The 19948-nt window shown below is 54.8% G+C and overlaps 1 protein-coding gene across 2 annotated transcripts; it reads right to left on the reverse strand.

Moving 5' to 3' along the window:
• Positions 1 to 19549, reverse strand: RRP9 (ribosomal RNA processing 9, U3 small nucleolar RNA binding protein). Of its 2 annotated transcripts, none has more exons than XM_050960894.1 (15): positions 19449 to 19549; positions 18495 to 18577; positions 17428 to 17543; positions 8503 to 8570; positions 7194 to 7235; positions 6393 to 6519; positions 5426 to 5550; positions 4565 to 4657; positions 4175 to 4275; positions 3440 to 3574; positions 2599 to 2661; positions 2367 to 2512; positions 1272 to 1351; positions 824 to 897; positions 1 to 195 (listed from the first exon to the last, which is right to left on the reverse strand). In XM_050960894.1, the coding sequence occupies exons 1-15, from the start codon at positions 19521 to 19523 to the stop codon at positions 93 to 95; spliced, it is 1431 nt and encodes a 476-aa protein (XP_050816851.1). In that variant the 5' UTR covers positions 19524 to 19549; the 3' UTR covers positions 1 to 92. The 2 variants fall into 2 exon arrangements, with proteins under 2 accessions (XP_050816851.1, XP_050816850.1); XM_050960893.1 differs by having other exon boundaries at positions 2355 to 2512.
• Positions 19550 to 19948: the final 399 nt, after the last annotated feature.

Raw genomic sequence — 19948 nt, forward strand, 5'->3', positions numbered from 1 at the left:
TTTTACACAGGGGTTTACTTTTAATACAAAGTTTTAACTTAGTCTCACAAAGCTCTAGCAGCAACACGACTGTATGCAAGAGGGGAGCAGGGTTAGGAGCCATCAGCTGGCTGTGCGCTGCCAGCCACCGTCCTCTGAAGCGGGATGATGCAGATGCTGTTCTTGGCTTCTTTGATTCGCCACCAGCGGCCCAACCTGAACGAGAGAGACACCCTGAGCTTTTGTTTCTACCACTCTCTAGCAAGAAAGCCAACTGAGGCCAAGCCGAGCTCCCTCCTCAGAGGATCTCGGTGCTGGCACTCAGTGCTTCACGCTGCTCTAGCACCTGCCAGGGGCTCTTGGAGTGCTTTGCAGAGATCCAGCCTCCCAGCATCCAAGAGGCACCATCTCTGGTCTACAGAAGGGGAAGGTTTGTCTCCATTTCGCCCAGGAGAAAGCAAGTCACTGGTAAGGCTGCCCTGGAGCAATGGCAGGAGTTTCATACCAGTGCCAGCAGGGCTTTTAAGAGGGTTAGTGCCATTTTCTGCCCTCCCCTCCTAGACAGCCCACTCCTCGCATGCTTCACCCCGAAAGCTGCCCCTCCTCAGCGTTTAACAGACCCTTCTTCCCAGCTGAATTCCCAGCTGAATAAGAGTCTAATGCCAAATGTTGGATTTTTCTAAGCCCCCAGCACAGGCTCCACCCCATCACCAGCTCCTCCAGACTGCACTCTGCAGAGGGATGACCCCAAGGGCTGGGAGAGGGGCTGGGATTAGCGCCTGGGGCCTTGGGCCAGAGCCCCTGGAGACCCCATGCAGCCTGTAGCTAGCAGCAAGGCCGGTACCTGTGTTCCTGTCCAACCCCAACAACCAGGAAATCCCCAGCATTCGAGAACTTCAAGCTGTTGACAAAGCCGATCTGAGAGAGAGGAAGAGAGAGAGAGGCATGAGGCCAGTACTGCAGGCTTGAGAGCTATTAGTCTGCCGGGACACTTGAGTGCAGGGCTCCCATTAGGGCAATGCAACTTCAATCAGGCCGAGGAAGGATTTAATCTCAGCAATTCACTGGCTTCACACACCAGATGAGAGGGAGCCCCTCTGGGTTTATTCCGGACCCCAGCAAAACCTCACCCCCCGGCCCCAACCTGCACAGCAGACTCATTTGGGGAAGAGGAACCCAGCTAGACAGAAGAGGGAAATTCCCATCTCTGCTCAGCCCCAAGCATTCGCTCCCATGAGCCTCGCCTGCCAAGAGGGAGCCTTCCTGCCCGCACGCCCATGTCCCTTTCTTACCAGGGGGATGTCGAAGAGCGGCTCCAGCCTTCGGAATCCCTCGCCACACTTCCACAGCCGCACGCTGGAGCTGTGCGAGCCTGCGGTCACAGAGCAGAATGTGAGGGCCTTGGGCAGCCAGGCCCTGCACCTCCCCCGGCCCCGTTTACCCGCGATCTGCACCGATCCAAGCTAGCGCAGTGTCCCACAGCCCTGCCACCACACCAAGCCCTGCTGGCATCCATGACTGGCGCTCCACAAAGCCCAGCTCCCCCTGCCACCCCACCAACACAACGTGGACCACAGGAAGTTGAAGCTACTGGCTGGGCAATTGGAGCAGCAAGCTGGCCTATTCTAGGGGGAAATCATCATCCTGCCTGGGGTTAGGCGGCAGTGGATCCTCATCACTCTGGGGGAGCAAGTCAGGACCAGAGAGGAGAGCGATGCAGCGATCTCCTGCCAGTGACACACAGGACAGACTGGTCACAAGGCCGCAGCTCTCTGGAGAGGCCCAGCCAATGTCCCCAGAACCCAGGAGCAGCATTTGCACCTCTTGCTCTGAGCTCACCAGTCACTTATTGTATGTGACATGGATCCAAGTTCAAACCAAGCCCTACCTCCCCCTCCCAGCCTGCCCCAAACCACTCCCTTCCCATCCAAGCAGGACTTCTCCACTCCTCAGCTAGTTTCTAAGCCAGGGTGGCAAGCCTGAGAGTGCCAGTGGTAGGAGCTGTAGGATTGGCAGGGCCTGGGCTAGCTGAGGGCAGCACAGGGCGAGTTGTGGGTAAATTCCCCAGGGCTGCCAGGAAAGCAGAGCCAGGTTCCCAGAAGAAGAGAGAAGTTAGGAGCCTGAGGAATGACCCGTTCAGGGCCCTTTCCAGCCGAGCCCCTCAGAGCACTTCAAACAGTAACCCGGCCCCGCCCACGAGACAGGCATTGTCCCAGCTGTACAGAGTGTTCCAAGCTGCAGGGAGGATAAGAGCCAAGGAGGAAGCCCAGAGCTGGGCAGGAAGCCGAGATCGCCCAGCTGCCGGGGGCCTGCAATGTACTGCATCATTCCTCCCCGCCCCAGTCCCAAAGCAACAGCAAAAGCGAGGGTCTCACAGCGCGAGGCACCTGTGGCTACAACGTCACTGTTCAGCAGGGTGGCCACCGAGGAGATCCAGTACGGCTGCTCCAGGCCCTGGGCGCCAAAGTTACTGTGCGCTTGCCTCACCGTTGCGAGCGGCTTCTTCTTCGAAAGACCCCAAAGGGCGACCGACCTGTTGTGAGACGTGGAGCGGATGAGGTTATGTGCCAAAGCCCAGGTCTGCAGCACCCCTAGCATGTCTCCAGGAAGGTTACTCACCCGTCATCCGCACCGGACACCATGTGCTCCTCGTTGATCAGCTGGACACAGTCAATGGAGCCCCTAAAATGGGCAGAGGGAAGGAGGAGAATGATTTGTGGTTGTGGGCCCCCTGGGAAGTTACCCTGCAGGGTGCCAGAGCCCCAGAAGCAATGGTAGCCCCAGAACTTAAGCTGAGCGCAGACCGGGCTTCCAACACCACCCCTCAAAGGAGACAGTGCTGGTGGCACGCAGCATGCTTCAAAACAGGCCTCCCTGGCAGCCCCTCACTGCAACAGGCAGCCCCTGGAGGTAGAGCATTCCCTAGGTCACCTCCCAGAAGGCACATTTCCCCTTTTGGCTGCTCCCCCACTGGGATCTGGCATGAACGAGTCCTCCTGCGGACTGAGCTGCTTGCCCTGTGGTTCAGCCTGGCTGGCCTAGTTCCATGCCGCACCACTGTGATATAAGAGCTTGGGCTGAGCTGCTTTCAGGAGCTGCTGCAGTGAGAAGCGGTCCCATGCACCATGCAGTGCTGTGGATGGCCGATAGCCAGCATTCCCCCCCCAGCCCCCGCATGTCTGCATCACTCCTGCAGGCACTAGGCAAGGTAGCATGTGCCACCACCAGCTCAACAGGTGTGGCTGATAACCTTGCATGAGGCAGGTGCTGGGAGGCATCTGACAAGACACTGGGCTGCAGAGCAGAGGGGAGGTAGAACAGACCAGGGATCGCAGCGCAGTTGCTGGCAGCCACCAGATGGCTTTGGCAGAGGAGCTGCCACGGAAGGTGAAGCAGGTTAAGCGAAGCAGACGCCCTGCAGCCCTCCCCACCCTCTGCAGGGGCTGCTGCCCGCACCTACTGGTGCCCGTAGAACACAAGCTGAGACTCCTCAGGGATCTTCCAGACCCGGACAGTGCCGTCTCGCCCTCCTGACGTGACGCAGCACTCCCGGCTCAGGCTGTCCAGCCCCGTGATCGCATCCTGGTGCCCAAACCTGGAGTCGGGGGCAAACCAAGCAGAAGATGAGACCCAGTCTCAGTAACTCAGGGAACCCAGCCTGGCACCTTCTACATCCCTTCCCACCCAGGCTCTGCATTCTCAGCCTGGATGGTCACCATCTCCCACCACCGCATGGCCAATGCTGATCACTGGTTCTCCTGGATGGGGAGCTTGTGGCTACAGCCCACCAGGCCTCTATGCCCACAGAATACTTGGCCTCTCACCAGACACAGCTGGCAGAAGACATGGTGACGTCTCTCTCAGGGAACCACGCTCAGGAAGAATGACTTAGGCCCTCAGATTTCTGAGCTGCAGCCACATCACAGCTACTGATGCAGTAGGAGGGCTCCTGATCAGGTGAGCCTGACCATGGGTGCCACCAAACTGAATGGGCTGCTTGTTAGGGCAGGGTAGCCTTGAGCAGTGACCATAGGACAGCTTGGGGGCCAAATGCATTGCTGGGCCAAGTCTGCTGGAGCCCCCTGCCCAGGAATCCCAGTCTTCCATCTCCAGGGTCACCCCAAAAGCCACATAATCCTCCCAGCTCAGGCTTCCTGACTCTCCTGCCCCGGGGCACAGAGAACTGGGTCCTCACAGAGTTTCCACGTAGGCATTCTCAGCCACGTTCCAGACTTTGACGGAGCGATCGTGTGAGGCGCTGTACAGCTGGTGAGTGCCCTTCTGGAACGACAAACCCTGCATGGGGGGAGAGACCGGTGCTAAATACGGAAGAATGGCTTTAATGCCAATCCAAAACTGCATTCTGCAAGGCGACTACTCTAGGGAAAGCAGCCAAACTTCCCACCCGTCCCGAGCTCAGCACCTCAGAGGAAAGGCACTCGGCAAAGGAGGAAGAGGATTCCCATGGAGAAAGGGCTCCCTGACTTTTAGGCAGAGCCTCGATATGTTTCCCAAGTCAGCGTGGAAGGATTGGGTGCTCGGAGCCGCCTAGTTGTGTCTGAGCTACTCCCCTCCAGCAACTCACCGTCACAGTGTCTCGATGGCCAGTGAATTTATACAGGTGCTTGCATGTGACAGCCTCCCAGATCATGATCAGTTTGTTCCTGTCTCCTGTGGCCTGGCAGGGGACAGAGGACACTCTCACCAGCAGCCCCTAACAAGCTTTCCTGGGCCTGCGTCATCACAGCGGGCTGCATGGCTGCGCTATTATGCTCTGCTGCCATTTCAGAGGCCCACAGGGAGACTCAGGGGGCAGAGCCGGCCAGCAGGAGAGGTCTCAGCCAGATGGGAGGTGGGATTCCCCACCAGCCACCCTTTGGTTTTGTTCCCAGCTCACTGTCTTCCCTTGGAGAGCATACAGAGCAAACAGCCTTTGCCCTTCCTCCTCCTCTCAGGGTGGTCCCATCGGCGCCACAGCCAACGCTGGAGCCCAAGGCTGGTGAGATCTAGCCATGCAGCTGGCCAGAGAGGCAGCAGTGATATTGTGTATGCCGTCAGTGACAGGTGAATGGGCCCAATCATGGCACAGCAGCCATCAGCCCTGCTTCTATCAGAGCAAGCTCCCCCAACAAGGTCTCATCATACAAGCCGTGTACCATGCACTCACAGCTGATGTACTGTTTGCAGCTCCTGTATCCTTTCTGGAAGGTGGCAGCGCCCAGCTCTACCTGTCAGAGCAGCCCACCCAGCCCTGAGGGTGGGCCAGGGACAGAGAGCGGGCAGCAGGGTGGGGGATCAAAGGGGGTCCAGCATTTGCAATGAAGCAGGAAGCTGCCAGCGAGTGCCAAGAACTCAAACGGCAAGAGCCTCCTCTCACTGCGTGACTAGAGAACAAGGGTGAGCCAGCCAGCAGGGGAGAGGGCAGGGCCCGGCCGCTCCTCCTTACCAGGTATTTGCCATCTGACGAGATGGCCATGGAGAGAACATGCGCTGTGTGGCCGATGTGCTGGGCCTCTGTCCCCTTCTTCCCTCCAGGGATCACGTGCAACTTCTTCCCGCTCTCCACATCCCCTGCAGCAGACTGCATCAGTCACCTCCTGCCTCATTCTGCAGGGCTGCCTTGGCCAGCGTGTCCTCTTGGCAAGCCAAGGGCCATGGAAACAGGGCCAGCGCCTCCCCAGAGGGTTAGGAATTAGAGAGTGCAAGGCACACCTGATGGTCCCAGCTCACCTATCTCCCTCCATTAACAGGGACTCCTTGGTAATGAGGCAGGAGATACCAGCTATCCACATCTGCTCAGAGCAAGGTGCAGGAGGATCACAACAGTACAGTGGAGTTCCTGCACCAGCCCCAAAGCAAGCTGCCAGAGGGCAGAGCTGACGCTGTACTTAACAATGCCTTCTAGCCCACTGTGAATGCTAAAGACTGAGACTCATTTTTTCAGGAGGGTCAACTCATTTTGGGCCCTTAAGATCTAAGCACCCATTTCTCTCGCGGCCTCCCTCCCCTCCCCCAAAGGCAGTGGAAGCTGGGTGTGCATGGCACTTCTGAAAAACAGGGGTGTAGGTGTTTGGAGTTAAGCACTCAAGAACTGAGGGGACCCCTCCCCAAATTAGTGGACATTTCTCAAGATTTAGATCCTGCTTGCAGGGTCAGTGCTGCTCCAGCACTAAAATCTAGCTTGTAACAAAGCAAGAGACTTCCCTTCAGAAGAGGAGGCTACAAGCAAAGCTAGAAATTGACAAGCTCTGACAGCCTGCCCTGCACAGCTCTAACGTGTGAGCACAGCACCTGCCGGGAGATGGAGCACAGCCAGGTTATGGGAGAGGATGCTCTTCACAACTGTCTTTGAAAATGCTGAAACCTGCAAGCCACTGGACTAAGAGGGGAGGTGGCCTAGGAAAAAAACTCACATTTGATGATGGAGCAGTCTTTGGCAGCTGAGAAGATGTACTTGTCATCTGGAGAGATGACCAGGCAGGTGATGGGCAGCTGGTGACCTCGCAGCACTCGGATGGCTGCTGTATCTGGAGGCTGCAACTGTTCACACACAGCACCTCATTAACGAAGCGCTCTGGCGCCACAGACTTTGCATGGGGTTGTGAGCTATTTATCCCTGGTGATGGGATGGGCTGACTTCAGTGGGAGCGCAGCACCTCAAAGATCTAGCTATCAGCACCCAACTTTATAAGGCCAAGATTTTCAAATATTTAAGGTACTTATATACCCCCCTACCACCATTACCATAACAGAGCACTACCACCACCCCTGTGATAGGGCAATGCTATTATCCCCATTTTACAGATAGGAAACTGAGGCACAAACATGCCACATGACTTGCCCAAGGTCACTCAAGAAGTGTGTGGCAGAGCATGGAATTGAACCTAGGTCTCCTGCCATCCAGTCCAGGGCTCTATCCACTAGGCCACACTTCCAGAGCAAACCTGGATCCACAGGAGTCCCAGGTTAGTGCAGGACCACCTTGCCCTAACATGCAAATGCTGTTATTTTCAATTGAACTAGGAGCGAGCTCATCCGAGGCGCCTGCATTGGGAGAGAACAGTTGATCTGACAGCCGGGAGACTGAGCCACTCCAGAAAGGGATCACATGACATGCCCCCCTACCCCTCAGGGAGAACGGGCTGCCAGCAACCTCTCCCTGCCCCTACCCAACTCTGAAGCAGAGCTATTCATTCGAAGCTTTGCAAACTTACATCTTTGGCGATCAGTCGCTGCAGTTTTCCCTTCTGTTCAAGCTGTTGAAAGTACGAGGCAGTTAGACACAAGCAGTAAAGCCCTAGGCACTCAGTCCCTACACAGTGGAGGCTATTCTGCCCTTACAAGATGTGGACTGAGGACAATTTAGATACAAAAAATTGTTCAGCTGCACAGTTAACTGCTTGACCACACTTTGGTTCGGCCTGAAATACATTCCAGAAAACCAAACCACCAATGTCACCCAGGCTTGTTGCCCTGGGGGGAGGGATAGCTCAGTGGTTTGAGCATTGGCCTGCTAAACCCAAGGTTGTAAGTTCAATCCTTGAGGGGGCCACTTAGGGATCTGGGGCAAAATCAGTACTTGGTCCTGCTAGTGAAGGCAGGGGGCTGGACTCGATGACCTCTTGGGGTCCCTTCCAGCTCTATGAGATAAATATATTATAAGCCAATAAAAAGCATAGAACAGGAAACTCTCAAAGTGTTAAATTCATCTTACACTGAAGATGTGCTCCCAAAGTCACCAGCCTAAAGCCATCTTTTTATATCCGACCCATTTACAAGAAGTGCTGTGTACATCACCTGAAACTAGATTTAACCAATCAGCTTTCTATGTTGTTTTTCTGGTACCATGCTGTACCCCCTTACCTCTTTGTTCTGAGAGCATGCACTCCAGCTACTAGGCCTGTGAAGGCATCTCTGCAGTTTGCAAGATGGCAGAACGTGGTCTTATCTTTTTCCTCTGGGACATTCTAGTAGTAGCCTGAGAGAGCTACTCCCTATCTCTTGCTATGGTAAAACAGTCTTGTGTGCTGATCCTGAACATTCTCCTGTCTTCCTAAGCCAAAGCTTACTTCTGCACATGCAAGGTGTTATGGGATACTTGACATGGGTGGACAGAATTGTGGAGAGAGTACACTTGATCTTAGCCATGAGGCAGTGAACATAACTTCCCAATGCTTTATATTAACACCAAGCCAATACATGTGTTAGGCTGTGTGTGTGCGCGCGAGAGAGAAATTCCATGCAGAGATTCAAGTCACGTTCTCCCCAGCTGGGGGATGTTTGACGCTGCGGTAAAAGTCAAATGCACATTTGTGTGGGAGTGAGCAGACACTCATCTCAGAGATTGTAGCCACGAGACAGGCCCTCAAGAGCAGACTAAAAGGAATTGGCGGGGGAGGAGGGAGGAAATCCCCAGGAGCATCAGAAGGGAAGAACCAGGTGTGATTCAAAAGAGAAGATGTCAGCAAGCAAGCAAGGAGCCCCTGAATCCATTAACTCCTCTCCCTCAAGCAGTCTACTCACCACATCTTCCTTCAGTCGGCCAGCAACCAAGTCCTCCTTCAAGGCCTCCTCTTCTGCCTTTTCCGCCTCTGCCCAAGAGACAAGCACAGAGACAGCACATTAGGAATGGAGCTCCGCATGCACAGCAAGAAGGCTGGTGACATACGACTGAAGCAATGAACATTCCTGCATTAGCAAAGCTTACTCTCCAAGAGGAGGAGCAAGCAGCAGACAGCCCTCAAAGAACTACACACTGGAAGGTTAGCACAGGCTTTTAACTATGCAAATACAGGGAGCTGGTCCCCAGTGATTACTTGGTCAGACCTCCTGCTCCAGACTTAGACCCCAGATCATTGAGCACACTCATTTACAGTAGCTTCCTGGTCAACAGCAGACCATGCATCCCCCATATCAACAAGTGGAAACATAAGCATTCTAGCTCTTGCATTACCACTTTGAGGGTACGTCTACACTACGGGATTATTCCGATTTTACATAAACCGGTTTTATAAAACAGATTGTATAAAGTCGAGTGCATGCAGCCACACTAAGCACATTAATTCGGTGGTGTGCGTCCATGGTCTGGGGCTAGTGTCGATTTCCGGAGCTTTGCACTGTGGGTAGCTATTCCGTAGCTATCCCATAGTTCCCGCAGTCTCCCCTGCCCCTTAGAATTCTGGGATGAGAGCCCAGTGGCCAATGGGACAAAAATCATTGTGGCGGGTGGTTCTGGGTAAATGTCGTCACTCATTCCTTCCTCCGGGAAAGCAACGGCAGACAATCATTTCACGCCCTTTTTCCCTGGATTGCCCTGGCAGATGCCATAGCACGGCAACCATGGAGCCTGTTCAGCGTTTTTGTTTTTTTTACAGTCACCGTATGTGTACTGGATGCCGTGGACAGAGGCGATACTCCAGCGCTACACAGCAACATTCATTTGCTTTTGCATGATAGCAGAGACGGTTACCAGTCGTTCTGTACCGTCTGCTACCAGGGTAATTTGGCAATGAGATGACAGTTATCTGTCCTTCTGTGCTGTCTGCTGCTATCACGGGTGCCCCTGGCTGAGGTCGGCCGGGGGCGCAAAAGCAAAACTGGGAATGACTCCCCGAGTCAATCCCTCCTTTTTGGTTTCTAAAAATAGAGTCAGTCCTGCCTAGAATATGGGGCAAGTGTACTAGAGAACCAGTGTATCAGAGAGCACAGCTGCTCCGTGTCAGATCCCGCAGAAATGATGAGCTACATGCCATTCACGGGGGGGGGGGGGGGGTGCCCCTGCAACAACCCCACCCATTGCTTCCCTCCTCCCCCAACCTTCCTGGGCTACCGTGGCAGTGTCCCCCCATTTGTGTCATGAAGTTATAAAGAATGCAGGAATAACAAACAGTGACTTGTTAGTGAGATAAACTGAGGGGGAGGCAGCCTCCCGGTGCTATGACAGTCCAGGCAGGACATTAAGCGGTGTGGAGGAGAGGAGCCCAGCATGCCACTGCTATGATAGTCCAGGCAGTACAGAATCTTTCTTTACACCGGAAAGGGAGGGGGCTGATGGAGCTCAGACCCCAGTTGCTATGATGAGGACGGTTACCAGCTGTTCTGTCCCATCTACTGGGAATAACCAGGAATCATTCCTATTTTTACCCAGGCGCCCCGGACGCCAGCCAGGGGTATTCAGCAGTTATCAAGCATGGGCTGATGGTGACGACGGATAGCAGTCATATTGTACCGTCTGCCACCGGGGAGGGGAGAGGAGCGGATACTGCTCTTCACTGCTGCAGCATCGCGTCTACCAGCAGCATTCCGTAGACACAGGGTGACACTGAAAGAAGTCAAGAAACGATTTCTTTCCCTTTTCTTTCACGTGGTGGGGGGAGGGAGTAAATTGACGAGCTATACCCTGAACCACGCTGGACAATGTGTTTGAACCTACAGGCACTGGGAGCTCAGCCAAGAATGCAAATAATTTTCGGAGACTGTTGGGAAATGTGGGATAGCTGGAGTCCTCAGTACCCCCTCCCTCCCTCCATGAGCATCCATTTGAGTCTCTGGCTTCCTGTTACGCTTGTCACGCAGCACTGTGTAGCCTGTAGATTTTTTTTTCAAATGCTTTGGCATGTCGTCTTCTGTAATGGAGCTCTGATAGAACAGATTTGTTTCCCCATACAGCAATCAGATCCAGTATCTCCTGTACGGTCCATGCTGGAGCTCTTTTTGGATTTGGGACTGCATTGCCACCCGTGCTGATCAGAGCTCCATGCTGGGCAAACAGGAAATGAAAATCAAAATTTCGTGGGGCTTTTCCTGTTTACCTGGCCACTGCATCCGAGTTGAGATTGCTGTCCAGAGCGGTCAGTGGTGCACTGTGGGATACCGCCCAGAGGCCAATACCGTCGACTTGCGGCTACACTAACCCTAATCCGATATGGTAATACTGATTTTAGCGCTACTCCTCTCGTCAGGGAGGAGTACAGAAACTGATTTAAAGAGCCCTTTATATCGATATAAAGGGCCTCGTAGTGTGGACGGGTACAGCGTTAAATCGGTTTAACGCTGCTAAAAATCGGTTTAAACGCGTAGTGTAGACCAGGCCTAAGGCAGAGTTTATCACTGTGCCCGTGCTATAAGCAGTTCCTGAGCATACTTCAGGGCTTCATCTGGCTGCATAAATGTTTTATATCCTTTTCTAGGGAAAATTTTTAAAACAGCTGGACAGGGGGTGCTGCAGGTGTGACTGACACACCTGAAGCTTCCTCACTGGGTCACTATTTTATAGAGGTTCTTATGACAAGTGTGGCATTGTAGGATCCAAGCTTATAGTCTATGCATCCTTTGGCACCACAGAGAAATCTTGGGAAAACATGATGTGCTTGCTGTTATGTGCAATGGAATCTTAAAGCTGCTAGTGTCTCGGAATGTTCCTGCCATTGCAAAGTCCTATTTTGGGTCAGTTCCCTGCTGGGTTAGGTGGTGATTCTGTCAGTACAATGGGGAATGGAGCCAGGGCTTAGTGTGAATGCAGCTGAAAGCTAGAACTGCATCATGCTCATGGCTCCTGTATTGTCCCCACTTTAACAAGCATTGAAATGGATGTGCAGAGAAGGGATGGCCTTGCCCAACATCTCACAGTAAGTTGGCAGGGAGGAGAGAGACTCTAGGGCAGGGCTTCTCAAACAGGGGTCCCCGCTTGTGTAGGGAAAGCCCCTGGTGGGCCGGGCCGCTGTGCTTACCTGCCCCCTCCGCAGGTCCGGCCAATCACTGCTCCTACTGGCTGCGGATCTCTGCTCCGGGCCAATGGGAACTGCTGGAAGCGGCACAGACTGAAGGACTTGGCTCAGAGCAGCAATCCACAGCCAGTGGGAGCCGTGATTGGCCGGACCCGTTTAAGAAACCCTGCCCTAGGGCCACGTCTACACTACAGCATAAAATCGAAATTATTAAAACCGGTTTTATAAAACTGATTTTATAAAATCGATTTTACGCGTCCACACTAGGGCACATTAATTCGGTGGTGTGCGTCCATGTGTGACGAACTGGGAAAGTTCTTAATGTTTTCTCTGAATACTGTGTTGGTGCCTCAGTGTCCCCATGGCAGTTCTTAAGTATCTGGCAGAGCAAAGGGCCAGTGCACCTAAATGCCTGACACTCTGTCTCCTAGCAACTGATGGACTGGGCCCCTCCTCTCTAAAGGTGCCAACTGAAGGTGTTGGAGACAAAGAGATCAGGTGACCTCCTGGCCCAGGAAAGGGGCTGAGCAGAGAGGAGGGGCTGGGGAGGGGCTGTTAGTCTGGAGCTGGCTGAGGTCAAGGGTGGAGGGCAGACCTGGGGGTCTGGCTCACTGCCCCCCAGAATGGACCCAGCCGAGGGGTCCGGTTCGCTGTATCTACAAGCTCTGTTTTAGACCCTGTTCCTGTCATCGAATAAACCTCTGGTTTACTGGCTGGCTGAGTCACGTCTGACTGCAAAGTGAGGGTGCAGGACCCCGTGGCTTCCCCAGGACCCCACTGAGGCGGGCTCGCTGTGGGAAGCGCACGGAGGGGCAGAGGATGCTGAATGCTCCAAGGAGAGACCCAGGAGGTGAAGACGTGTGAGCTTCTTGCCCTGAACAAGTCTGCTCCAAGGGAGAGGAGGCTCCCCAAAGTCCTGACTGTCTTGGTGGGGAGCAGTTAGAGAGCATCGCCCGGTGACTCCGTGACAACTGGTGGCAGCGGTGGGACGTACTGCACCCCGTGAATGGCGCTGCTTGCAGTAAGTGACTGGGGAGCAGTAAAACAAAGGAGGGATAATGAGGACCAGGTGTGCTGAAGGCTCAGAGAGGCACGGTTTCAGGTGGCAGTTAACCTCTGGGAGTGTGTGACCAGCGAGAAGGACTGTTGGAGTAACGGGGTCCCCCTGAGGACTGCAGCGAGCAGTCTCAGGGGCGGAGGAGCTTGCCGCTCAACCCTGGGAGAGAGAAGGATTTTGCAGTAGCAGGGTTCCCCTGGGGATTGCAGGAGCAGTCCCAGGGGCGGAGGAGTCTGCAGCTCGACCCTGGCAAAAAGGTGGTGATCACGAGAAGGGCTGGCACACCAGGGGTTCTTCCTGGAAACCATGGGGGAGCCAAGAGCACACAGGCCTGTGAGTCCAGAGCCACTTGGGAACGGTGAAGTGATGGCCTATCACCATCTCCTTAAGAAGGACATTGTGATCCTGTGCACAAAGAGAGGGTTACGCATGGGGAAATTCACCAAGGCACAGTTAATCGTGCAGTTGGAGGAGAAGGACCGCTCTGAGGAGCAGATTCCTGGCCCAGATGGGGCTACAAGAGGATCTGAGAGCAGCTGGAGCATCAGCCAGGCATCCCCGGGAGTCTGGTCCCCAATCAGACGAGGGTCTTCACGATTGGGTTCCCCATCAGGAGATTGGAGACGAATGGGATGGGAGCAGAGCCTGAGAGAGCGAGAGGACTGTGAGAGAAAGCAAGAGCCCGAGGAAAAGCTGCAGGAGAAGCAGCAGCAGCATGGACTGGTGATGGTGGAGCAGAGAGACACAGGGGGCTGCCCAGGGGTCAGTGGGGAAACACGCCTGCAGGGGCGAGACCCTGGGACAGAGAGAACTGTGGTGGTGCAGCCCTAGATGCTGAGGGACTGTGGGACCTGGGTGAAGTTCCCTGGGGTGAAGCCCCTCGCCCTGCCTATGGCCCAGATCCCTGTGCAGACGCAGGAGGGGTCGGGCTGGCTGGTAGTTGGGGTTCTCCAGGATATCGGCTTGGAGGCCCTGTTGGGGGGTGACTGTCTCCCCATGGGACAGGATCCAGGCCCCGCTCCTGTAACGGCCGAGGGTTTGAATTCAAATCCAGGGAACCAATTGGCTAGGATGGAAATGGTCATTGAAAATGCAAATGACCCGGCTGGCAGGGGGGAGGGGCTGCTGGGCTCAGGATACCTGCCTACCTGTAACCAGCCCCCTGGGGCTGAGTGGGAGGGAGAGATGCTCCCTGCCCCCCTGCACACCGGAGAGGGGGCTCACGCTGGCTCTGATGCTGTGACCAGAGCAGAGAGCTCGCTGCCTGCCCCCACTGGGACAGGAAGGGCAGCGCTGAGCATGGGGGGAGCTGAGACCCCAGCTGAGTGGGGGGACACCCAGGCAGGGCAGGTCAGCTGCCAAACAGGTTTGCCTGGTCCAGACGTGCTGCTGGGAAGTGATTACACAGCAGGGAGGGAACTACCAGGGACAGGGCTCAGGGGGGCTGTGACCCCAGGCCCAGCCAGCGAGAGGGAACAGGTCCCACTCCCTGCCCCAGCTGCTGAATCCCAGACCGAGCTGCAGAAGGATCCCTCCTTGGAGAAGCTGAGGGAACTTGCTGGCCACAGCGCTGCAAACCCCCTTGGGGAAGGCTGCAGGGACAGAGTCCTGCAGGAGGAGGGATTCCTGTACCGGGAATGGGCTCCCCAAGGGGAAGTAGAACTGGGGGGAATCCGAAGGCAGCTGGTGGTGCCCCAGGAATCCACAGGGTTCTTCCCATTTGAGCTGCTGGATGGGAGGAGAGTGAGGGGACCCCTGGACCTGAAGGGGGAGGATTGGATGGAGAGGGGGGAAGACCCCCTGGGGGATCTCTTCCCTGATGTGGGAGACAATCTCCCCATCAGGTGTTCCCCGTTCAGAGTCACTGGGAAAGCAGCCCAGAACCTGGAGAGAGAGGTCAGGGACATGCTGGCTTTAGATGGGATCCAGCCGTTTTACAGCCCATGGGCCTCACCCGTGGGGCTGGTCCCCAAGGGAGAAAGCCCCCATAAAACCAGATCATCCTATCAGAAGCTTAAAGCCATCACAGTGTCCGATGCCGACCCCATGCCTAGGCCTGGGGAGATTCTAGACAAGCAGAGGGCAATGGAGAACTTAGCCCTGGCAGACACTGATAACATGTGTATCTTTAGCCAGACCTGGGAGGAACAGGTGTCCCAGGTGAAGAGGGGGCTGGGCTGCCTCAAGGAGGTGGGACTGACGGTAAAAGCTGGAAAGTGTAAGGTGGGGAGGCAGAGGTGTTGTGTCTGGGCCACAAAGTGGGAAGTAGCTGCCCAAGCCCAGAGCTGGCAAAGGCCAAGATGGGGGCTCTTAACCAAGAGAGCCCGAATCACAGACCAGAGGGCTGGGAAAAGACCCAATCCCAGCTTGAACCCCAGGGGTATTGGGGTGGCAAAGGGTGTGGGCTGCATAAACCTTCCCACATGCGGTCTGCAAGTGCCATCAAGCACACCCAACCTAAGGGAGGGCGTGAGACTGGACTGTCCTGGTGTAACTCAGACCAAGGAATGGCAGAGATGCTGGTGCATCCATGGGAAAGTTGGTGGGTTCGAACTTCCCCAGGTCACTGGCTGGAGTGACCTCGCTCAGTTCGGTCTCGAAGGGGGGAGAGATGTGACGAACTGGGAATGTTCTTAATGTTTTCTCTGAATACTGTGTTGGTGCCTCAGTGTCCCCATGGCAGTTCTTAAGTATCTGGCAGAGCAAAGGGCCAGTGCACCTAAATGCCTGACACTCTGTCTCCTAGCAACTGATGGACTGGGCCCCTCCTCTCTAAAGGTGCCAACTGAAGGTGTTGGAGACAAAGAGATCAGGTGACCTCCTGGCCCAGGAAAGGGGCTGAGCAGAGAGGAGGGGCTGGGGAGGGGCTGTTAGTCTGGAGCTGGCTGGGGTCAAGGGTGGAGGGCAGACCTGGGGGTCTGGCTCACTGCCCCCCAGAATGGACCCAGCCGAGGGGTCCGGTTCGCTGTATCTACAAGCTCTGTTTTAGACCCTGTTCCTGTCATCGAATAAACCTCTGGTTTACTGGCTGGCTGAGTCACGTCTGACTGCAAAGTGAGGGTGCAGGACCTTGTGGCTTCCCCAGGACCCCACTGAGGCGGGCTCGCTGTGGGAAGCGCACGGAGGGGCAGAGGATGCTGAATGCTCCAAGGAGAGACCCAGGAGGTGAAGACGTGTGAGCTTCTTGCCCTGAACAAGTCTGCTCCAAGGGAGAGGAGGCTCCCCAAAGTCCTGACTGTCTTGGTGGGGAGCAGTTAGAGAGCATCGCCCGGTGACTCCGTGACACCATGGTCCTAGGCTATCATCGATTTCCAGAGCGGTGCACTTTGGGTAGCTCAGTAAAAGAATGAGACCAATAACTTCGATTTCCGTCCACACTAACCCTAAATCGATATAGTAATATCGATTTTAGGGTTACTCCTCTCGTTGAGGAGGAGTACAGAAATCGATTTTAAGAGCCCTTAAAATCGATTTAAAGTGCCTTGTAGTGTGGACGGGTACAGCATTAAATTGATTTAACGCTGTTTAAATCAACTTAACGCTGTAGTGTGGACCAGGCCTAGGAAAGAAGTCCTAAGGGTCAGTGGCCTGGGAGGAGCCAGACCGTCAGGGATAAAGCCTGGGGAGGCAGCCTTCTGTAAGAGAGGAAAGGCCCTGCAGAGCCTGGGATGGGGGCAAAGCCTGCAGAGGGTCAACCCTGGGAAGGGTGGAAGAGTTCTGGTACCTCTGAGCTGCAATACTGTTACCCCAAAATGCATGGGACTAACGTGTGACCTGACCAGACGGCACTGTCATGAGAAGAGACCCCTGCAGGGCTGGACCAGCTGTCAGCAAGGGGCGCTAGATGAGGAAAAAGATGCTCTGCCACACCGATCCACGAGGGGGAACTCCAGCGATAAGTCCACTATCTTAAATTACCACTGATCAGACTCCTAAAGTGAAAAACTGCAGGTGTCAAACTCAATCACACCTGCAGGATAACCAGCCTTGATACCCAGGATATAGTAGCCCAGTCTAAGAATAGGAGAACTGCAGAATCCTGTCCCAGGCTAGGCAAGGCCTGACACCTCAGCTGATGCACTCAGAGACCAGCAGCTTATTCTGCCACTGTGGCAGACTTTATCCAAGAAAAAAATAGTATTTTACATAGATGACTTACAACAAGTTTCAGGACATAATGCAGATGACAAAGAAAGCATTTCAGAGCTTTTCTTTCAAGTTACTTGGAACACGGACAACACATCAATTGTTACATGTCAAGACAAACCGTAGATTCGATTTGTGTAGTGACTGGGAAACCTATGCTGAATTGCCACATTTAGGAAAGTAAGCAAGCAGGAACGGAGTATGAGACACCGCATTTTTGTCACTTTTAATTTTATACTTCGCTGTATACTAGTAAATGTATTAAACTATTTAGACTGTCCCCAAGGAGTTTAGACTGCCTCTTCTTTTGGGTCTGTGCTTAATAGTAAATTTCATCAAGCAAAAGCAACCAGTCATTACAGCACTGAAGCCTGAGTATAACAGGGAAGAGGCACAATTCCTGCATGCAAATCAGTAAGGAAGAGCAGCAGGGCTGAGGTACAGCTACTAATGTCCTTGCTCCTCAATAGCATCCCCTGCACTGCCCAGCCAAATGCACCCAGCCTGCCAAATACTCACCCTGCTCTTGAAGCTGCTTCAGGTAAAGTTTGGCTAATCTCAGCTTCTTCTCCTGTGCTGTCTCTTCAATCTCATCTGCCTCATTGTCCTTCTTCCGCTTCCCACCAAATGTAGGGCTACAGGGGAAGAGAGGGAGGGTGGGGGTGTGCATGGGAAAGGGTCTCTTCCTCCAACCATAACACCTTTCACTTTATAGACCATTTGTAGTTTAGTATGCAGTCAATACAATCTACTTTTGGACTGAAGTCTGTGTACAGAAACACATTCATGCACAGCAGTTTAAGTACATAAACAGGCACCACTCAACTTCATTTAGAAGTGTATAAAAGGGCAAGTTCTTTGTAATTAACCAAGAAATAACATGAAGTGGAGAGGGTCTCCACCACCTAGTATTAGACCCCACATTTCTGAAACAGTGGCCCCCACCACTTTAAGTGAGAGGGACTGTGAAAGTCTGGCTTGGAACGAAGTGCTTTGTGCAACTTAACTATAGTTCTGCAAGATGCCAGCCAAATGAACAGGATGGAACAGCCTGTGTAGAACCATGGAGCCAGATTCTAGTCTATGTAGATACTTACACCATGCTCATCACTGTAGCATCTGAGTGCTTTCCAGCTGAGCAATGTGAGTAACATCTTCATGTGCTTGTTCTCTCCTCTCCTCCTAAAGGGAGAAGTGTATGCAGTGGAGTGGTCTGGGATTTTTGTTAATACACCCTGTGGTGATGGTCCTTAATTCCTGGGGGAGTTCATTCCCCAGTCTGGGACAGGCCTCCAAAACCACTGTCTCCTGATTGTAGAAAGTTGCACAGCAATCTCAGGAAAAGCATACAAAAGAAGAGCTCTGGGTGTCCCACCTTGTTTCCCCCCACTGAACCCCTAGAGGAGGGATCTCTCTCTCTGTATTTCTATGGCCCTCACCTCTACAGTGTTTGGGCACCTTGGAGTGGAAGGAGGAGTGTGCGTGGGTAGGGATGTTTCCTGGGTTCTGGTCTGCAAGGTGGTTATTGGAAGGACCCTTTGGGGCTACACTCACCGGGGGGGGGGGGGCGGGGGCTAATGCATTACCTCTCTGCATCGGAGTCGCTGGAGATCTCCTCATCCAGCTTCGAGCGGGCTTTCTGCCAGGATTTCTCCTCTGCATCAGGGACCTCAAGAACAAAACCCTCTTTCAGCACATCCTGGCTACAGCAACAAGGTATGGGGGGGGGGGGGGGAGGAACGACACACCAGCCCACACTGTCTCCCCTTTCATAACTGGGAGGGAGGGGGGCAATGGGTAGGGAGCACTCAATCCTTGCAACCACCCTAGGATCCCCACAATGTTGTCACCTCCAGCCCACACTAATCAGAGAAAAAGCGATAGGCAACTATCTTAGCCAGCCTAGGAAATCCCCACCCACCTCCGTTCCCGTAGCTCCTATCAACCCCTCTAGCCTTCCACCCCGTTCCCCCTACCCAACCCCTCCAGCTCTCAATTCCTCAACCCAGCCCCAGCCCCCTGCCCCATTTCCCCTACCCAGGACCTCCATCCCCTGATTTCTCCACCCAGCACCCTGCCCCATTCCCTCTGCCCAGGCCCTTTATCCCCTGCTTCCCCAGCCAACAACCTGCCCCACTTCCCCTAGTCAGCCCCTTTATCCCCTGCTTCCCCAGCCAGCCCCCTGCCCCATTTCCCCTACTCAGGACCTCCATCCCCTGATTTCTCCACTCAGCACCCTACCCCATTCCCTCTGCCCAGCCTCTTTATCCCCTGCTTCCCCAGCCAGCTCCCTGCCCCATTCTCGCTAGCCAGCCCCCTGCTCCATTCCCCCTACCCAGCCCGTCCCCCGCTTCCCCCAGCCAGCCCCTTGCCCCATTCCCCCTACCCAGCCCGTTCCCCGCTTCCCCCACCCAGCCCCCTGCCGCCCGTGCATCCCCCTAGTCCCCGATTCCCCCACCAGCTCCTTACTTCCTGCTCCAGCCGACCCCCATCCCCATCGCCTCCCCAATGGGCGCCCTTGTTCTTGTTCCCGCCCCCACCTTGCGCCGCCTGCGCCCGGCTCCCCCCGCCGCGGCCCCTCGCTGCTGCTGCTGCTTCGCTTCCAACGCCGCCATGCTGCTGCCTCCAGCCCAGGATGCGGCTCAGCGCCAGCTGCACGTGGCGCTCTGGTTCCGCCCCTAGATCCCTCCCATTGGACAGAGCCACTCCTGCAACGCCCACAGTTCCCTCTCTATTGGTTGGAATCACTCCCAGGTCCTCCCCTCCGTACTCGCGTTCCTTTCAGGGCTAACGCCCCTTTCCTCCCTCATTGTGCCCCGCCTTCCCCTCCTATTGGACAAATCTTCAGCTCCCCCCTCCCTCCCGTCTCCTGTTGGTGAGCTGAGCTGCCTGTAAACGGGGCTTCTTCCGCAGCCGGTTTCGTTTTGCGTATGCGCAGTGCGGTCTTCTAAGGCGGGGGTTGTGTTGGGTGAGTGTACCACGAGGGGGCGCTGGGGTGGCCGGGCTCGGGCGGGAGCCTCGGGGCTGCGCGCTGGGGCTC

This window comes from Gopherus flavomarginatus, chromosome 6 (genome assembly GCF_025201925.1).
Source record: "Gopherus flavomarginatus isolate rGopFla2 chromosome 6, rGopFla2.mat.asm, whole genome shotgun sequence".
NCBI lineage: Eukaryota > Metazoa > Chordata > Testudines > Testudinidae > Gopherus > Gopherus flavomarginatus.

What these genes read in the sequence shown, in the direction of transcription:
- RRP9 (XM_050960893.1), bottom strand. Translation starts at nt 19,523, where the DNA reads ATGGCGGCGTTGGAAGCGAAGCAGCAGCAGCAGCGAGGGGCCGCGGCG. An exon ending in GCCGACTGAAGGAAGATGTG is followed by an intron (nt 7,236 to 8,502) that starts GTGAGTAGACTG and finishes TACTTTCAACAG; the next exon opens with CTTGAACAGAAGGGAAAACT. An exon ending in CTTGTGTTCTACGGGCACCA is followed by an intron (nt 2,662 to 3,439) that starts GTAGGTGCGGGC and finishes TGCCCATTTTAG; the next exon opens with GGGCTCCATTGACTGTGTCC.